Source organism: Carlito syrichta, unplaced genomic scaffold, assembly GCF_000164805.1.
Source record: "Carlito syrichta isolate Samal-C Ts95f unplaced genomic scaffold, Tarsius_syrichta-2.0.1 Scaffold67556, whole genome shotgun sequence".
NCBI classification, from domain to species: domain Eukaryota; kingdom Metazoa; phylum Chordata; class Mammalia; order Primates; family Tarsiidae; genus Carlito; species Carlito syrichta.
Window position 1 is genome coordinate 126,723 of NW_007011652.1, and position 5,931 is coordinate 132,653.

Sequence of the window (5,931 nt, forward strand, 5' to 3'; positions counted from 1 at the left end):
CGACCTGCTGGGCTCCGGCAATCCTTCCACCTCAGCCTTCCAAGTAGCCTGAACTACAGGTGCGCGCTACCACGCCTGGCTCATTTTGCTTTATTGTAGAGATGAGGTCTCGCCAAGTTGCCCAGGCAGGTCTCCAACCTGCGGGCTCAGGCAATTCAGTCACCTCAGCCTCCCAAAGGTGCAGGATTATAGGCTGAGCCACCGAGCCCGGCTCATTTGAGGTCTTACAATCAGGATTCAAACCCAGGGCTGTCTCCCCACAGGCCCTGCACCTCCCATCATTCCATGAGTTGAAAATGCAATGAAGAGGCCTTCAGCAAACCCTGACCCTCCAGGGCTGCTTCCTCCTCTAAACCTTTATTAACTGAACACCTCCTGAATGCCAATCACCATCCTTGGCTCTGGAGGGACCATGGTGGACAGGATGGAAGATACCACGCCCTTGAGGGGCTCAGAGCCCTCCTGCCCCCCTCAACCCCACTGCACCCCAGTGCACCCTAACTCACTTCTTCTTCTCATCCTCACTAGGTCTCTGGAGGCCTCCGTACAACTCGTCAATGTAGATCTGGTACAGGCACTGCTCCTCTGAGACTGCAGCAGGCAAGAAGCACGCAGGTTAGAGCGGGTCAGGGACACTGGGAATTAAGGGAGATGTACAAGCATGCAGTGGGGCAGCAGGAGGGCAGGTGCATCCAAGTGCAGCTGGGGGTGGTGTCGTCAATTCCTAATAATCACAAATGATGTAAAGGGGGACACAAGCAACTACGGTAGAGCCCTGGCTACGCCACTTACTCTCCACGTTATCTTGGTCAAGTGACTTCACCCCTCTGGGCTGTAATTTCCTTCTGTGTGACTTGGGAGTGCTGGCAGGGTGAGTGCTTGGTACTTGGGCACTGTGCTACCATTGGCACTATCATGGAGGTCTCTGGCTAGACCTTTGAAAAATATAAACCTGCTCTGAGTGCAGGATGCCAGACTGCATGTGGCCTCTCTGTGGCTTAGTTTAAGTGTGGTTTGGGATGGCTGGGCTCTCCTAAACTCCCAATACCCACTCTGGGAGTTTAACAATGAACTGGAGCCTCTTTGATCCTCCGTGGATTCAGACATGTGTCCCTGACTTGCTGTGGGACCCTGGGGGAGTCCCCTTCCTTCCTCCCCAGGCTTCAGCCTATCTGTAACACGAGGTGGACAGGCTGGGTGGGCCTAAAGATGATGCAACATGGTCCTCCCTTGTCCTAGCAGACATCCCAATTCCTGCCCGTGTCGATAAGCCCTGCTGGAAAGGAGGGGCCCTGCCGACCTTGTCTCACATAAGCTCCCTCACTCTCCCTGCAGCACCTGCACGAGCCTTCTCCCTGTCCCTCCAGTCTGCACACCTCCCTCCCAGCACAGGGCCTCTGCACATACTATTCTCAGCCCGGAACCCTGTGGCCTACCCTCTCCTCACCAGGGAGCTCCTATTCACCCTTCACTGACCCCAGTCTCGGTCAAGGACTTCTGTCCTATTTTTCTCAGAGAACAGAACACTGTCATGCAAGCTTACTCGGTAATTATCGTTACTGGCGTGATTGTGCAGCCGCTGCCCTCTCCCCAACTAGGCCACTGATCCCAGAATAGTGTCTGACACACCACAGGTGCTCAATAATTATTTGTGGAAGCGAATGAATGAATGCAGAGTGAGACAGAACTAAGGGAAGCCCTGGCTCTACCACCAAGCAGCCGTGTGGCCTTGGGTGATGGCAAAAATACCGATTTCAATGATGACATATTTACCTGATTCTAAGGATTCACCAATTGCTAGAATTTTGTTTTTTGTTTGTTTTTGAGACAGGTTCTCTGTTACCCAGGCTGGAGTGCAATGGTGCAATCCTAGTTCACTGCAGCCTCAGCCTCCTGGGCTAGCGATCCTCCCACCTCAGTCTCCTGAGTAGCTGGGAATACAGGTGTACACCATCACACCTTGGCTAATTTTTGCATTTTTTGTAGAGATGGGGTCTCACTATGTTGCCTAGGCTTGTCTCAAACTCCTACCTCAGCCTCCCAAATTGCTGGGATTACAGGCATGAGCCACCATGCCTGGCTTCAATTTCTAGAATTTTGACATCCTCTGATTTTTTTATTTTTATTTTTATTTTTTTGAGTTGGAGTCTCACTCTGTCACCCAGACTGGAGTGCAGTGGCCGCTCCCGGCCACCGCAGCCTCGCCTGCTGGGCTCCAGCGATCCTTCCGCCTCAGCCTTCCGAGTAGCCGGAATTACAGGCATGCGCTACCACGCCCAGCTGATTTTTTGATTTATTGTAGAGATGAGGTCTCGCTGCCCAGGCGGGTCTCGAACCTGCAGGCTCAGACAATCCACTCACCTCAGCGTCCCAAAGGCGCGGGATTACAGGCTGAGCCGAGCCCGGCTCATCCTCTGATTTTAGAGATGTAAAAACATCTATCTTAGAAACAAAGAAGTATGGGGCTAGCAAACCTGTATGGAGGGTCATCTGTGTTAGGCTCAGTGCTGAGGTTTCACACATCCCCTCACCAAACTCTCACAACTACCCCATGCAGCAAAATCATTATCATCCCCCCTTCAGGAGGAAACTGAGACTCTCCAGGTAAAGGGCTCCTATATGGACAAGCCCAGCTGAGAACTCTGTCCTTCCCTTAACTGCATGGGGAAACCCTGAGAGGGACTCTCAAGTCTTCTTGGTAGGTGAGAAAAGGGCTTTCCATCAGGAGACAACAGCAGTTGAGGACATGAGGGAGAATCCTAGCTTCTTGGACAGGGTTTCCCCTTACCTCTGAGCCTCGACATCCTTGTCTGTAAATGGAGTATCACTCCTCCCTTGCTAAGTGGCTGTGTAGATGTAATGAGACAATACAGACAAAAACTCCTGAGACTGTCAGGGTCCGAACCTCCCTGGGCAAGCCCAGAGCAGGGAGAAGTCCCCCTGAGCTTCTGTTTTCTCATATGTAAAATGGTGATGGAAGCCAGACTTGGTGGCTTAGCCTGTAATCCTGCGCCTTTGGGAGGCTGAGGTGAGTGGATTGCCTGAGTCCGCAGGTTCGAGACCCGCCTAGGCAACTTGGCGAGACCTCATCTCTACAATAAATCAAAAATCAGCCGGGCGTGGTAGCGTGCGCCTGTAATTCTGGCTACTCGGAAGGATGAGGTGGAAGGATCGCTGGAGCCCAGTGGGTCGAGGCTGTGGTGGCCGGGAGCAGCCACTGCACTTCAGTCTGGGTGACGAAGTGAAACTCCAACTCAAAAAAAAAAAAAAATATGGTGATGGAGATAAGGCTGGGCTTGGAGAAAAATCCTGGACATATATGAACATTTGGCAAATTGTCAAATGCTGTCTAAATATTCACTGAAATAAGTAGAAATTTCCTCTTCAGAGCTGACAATCTGATCCATGTAGGCAGGGGAAATTTTTAAGCGGGGGGGGGGAGACCACATCTACCCAGTGTTTTAAGGGAAAAAAAAAAAAGACCACAGAGTCAGAGGGCATGTAGAGGTGCCTGAGGGAATATCTAGTTCAGCAGCCATCCCCTATACTAAATCCAGAGACAGAGGCCCCAGAGAAGAAAGATATTAACACAATGCAAGTCTCTGACAGAGCTGAGACCAGACTCCAAGGCCCTGTAGTAGAAAATTCTTGGATAGGCCAGGCTCAGTGGCTCAGCCTGTAATCCCAGCACTTTGGGAGGCCGAGGTGAGTGGATTGCCTGAGTCCGCGGGCTCGAGAACCGCCTGGGCAACTTGGCAAGACCTCATCGCTACAATAAATCAAAAATGAGCTGGGTGTGGTAGCGCGCGCCTACAGTTCCAGCTACTCGGAAGACTGAGGCGGAAGGATCGCCGGAGCCCAGCAGGTCGAGGCTGCGGTGGCCAGGAGCAGCCACTGCACTCCAGTCTGGGCGACAGAGTGAGACTCCAATTCCAAAAAAAAAAAAAAGAAAATTCTTGGATAGAACTTCCCTTCCCAAATGTGCCTAGGTATTGCAGGCTCCAGGGGCCCTCAAACCCACTCCCCACTTCCCCCACAGACCACTCACTGCCGGCAAAGTCGTTCTGCACCAGGCCTCGGTAGCGCTCGTAGTTACATTTCCGCTCGTCGGACTCCTGCTCTGGGGAGCTTTGGGGGAGGTCAAGATCTTGAAATCAGAGGGAGGGGTGGATCCCACACCAAGCCAGCAGGAAAAGAAATGAGGGGCCTGCCTCAGACTCAGGGAGGGGTGTGGTTAGAAGGGGATGGTGACTCTCAGCTGAAGAGTCCCTCCCAAGTGGAGAGGGGCTCTCCCCCCCCACACCTCTTTCCTAGAAGGTGACAAGAGGGCTGGGAAAAGAACAGGGGCTTGCTGGGTGCGACACTCTGCCTGGTAACCCCTGGGGGAGGCAGCTTACATGGTGGTGAGCAGTGGGGGGGTGTAGTCAGGGATGTGGTCCAGGTGGGCACGGACATCGAAGCGGTCGATCATGTTGTTGGTGTCCCCCTGCCAGGGCATCCTGAAGTGGAGGAAAGGGGAGCAGAAAAGCAAGAAGCTCAGGGGCCCCATGGTACAGGACACAAAGTGCCTGTTCCCTGCCTCCTTGGGCTTGGAAGCCTGGCCCTCAGCCCCCTCTGATCCCCATGCCACAGCCCGCATCTCCTCCCCAGCTTTCAGTCCCTTATGCTGCAAACGTCCTGAATCCACATTCTAGTTCCTGGGACTTGGAACAGGCATACTGTCCCTGGGCATACTGGGGTCCTATTTCTTAGAACCAAGCAATGGGGAAATTATAAGCCATGGTTCTATTTTTTAAAATAGCAGGGAACTTAAACCAGGCTCTAGGAGCTCTCTGAGGAGACCCAGGAACCCTGAAACAACCCCCTCTGGAAACTTACTCTGGACCTCTGGCCCCACCCATTTCCCTCTAAGTCCTCAAACCACCACTACCATGGGGCCTCCATCCCAACCCCTGCCCACTATTCCTAGCCTCTGTGACTGCCATCTTCACATGCAGGTCAAGCATTCCCTGCCCTTTAGTCCCCAAAGGTCTGTCTGTACCCCCAGGGTTTTGTTCCAGACTCTACACTGCCCCGATCCTTTCTGACCCCCAATCTAGTCACAGACACTATACTGCCCCTCATATCAGTCTTACATGTTAACAGGGCTCTCAGCAGCCAGGGCGACTGCAGAATCCAAGTGCACCTTGCAAGCTCGGCCATGTACCTGCAGGAACTGGGCTGGGTCCTTCTTCTGCAGGGGCAAACAGGACCAAGGTCACCATCCAACTGAGCTCCAAACCCCACCATTCCGCACAACCAAGCTTAGCAGCACGCTCCCCTCTGAGGTCAAATGGGTCATACCCCAGAGGTAAGCTAAGCTACACAGCAATGGCGGCACTAATGGGGCCACCTAATCTCAAGAGACAGGGGAGTAATTTCTTCCCGAGGTGGTGGCAAGTGGCTCTGAGCTCCGGCCCAACCTTCTGCACAACTAGTACCCCGACCTCCCTCCCTAAAATATTACCCCTCAACTCTTCATTCCCCATCCCCAGGGCTATTCATTCAAAACCAGGCGTGACACTTCAGCCTGGACCAGCCTCCAGGACACCAAGACTGCATAAGCACATGAAAAGATGATCAATTTAGCCATCAGGGAAATACCAGTCAGAACCACAAGATACCACTTCACACACACTAAGATGGCTAAAATGGAAAGGCCAGACAATAACGAGTATTATAAGAACGTAGAAAAAGTAGATTCTTCAAAAAGGTAAACAAGAATCACCACATGGCCCAGCAATTTCAAAGCAGGTACTCAAACCAACACTTTTTTTTTTTTTTTTTGAGTTGCAATCTCAGTCTGTTGCCCAGACTGGAGTGCAGTGGCCGCTCCCGGCCACCGTAGCCTTAACCTGCTGGGCTCCGGCGATCCTTCCATCTCAGCCTTCC

At 52.6% G+C, this 5,931-nt stretch overlaps 1 protein-coding gene across 3 annotated transcripts in view; it reads right to left on the minus strand.

The window, feature by feature from the left end:
• The window catches only part of CLASRP (CLK4 associating serine/arginine rich protein), a 30,304-nt gene that overhangs the window by 12,805 nt on the left and 11,568 nt on the right, over positions 1 to 5,931 (minus strand). For 2 of the 3 annotated variants that reach the window (XR_002481525.1, XM_008051771.2), the window contains exons 3-6: positions 5,136 to 5,233; positions 4,398 to 4,499; positions 4,049 to 4,128; positions 507 to 591 (exon numbers count right to left, since the gene is read on the minus strand). Coding sequence is in view for 2 of the 3 variants with exons in the window: in XM_008051771.2 (XP_008049962.1) it covers positions 507 to 591; positions 4,049 to 4,128; positions 4,398 to 4,499; positions 5,136 to 5,233 (365 nt within the window). In the remaining variant the exon portion in view is untranslated. The remainder of the gene's footprint in view (positions 1 to 506; positions 592 to 4,048; positions 4,129 to 4,397; positions 4,500 to 5,135; positions 5,234 to 5,931) is intronic. The other variant, XM_021709214.1, reaches the window with a different exon arrangement.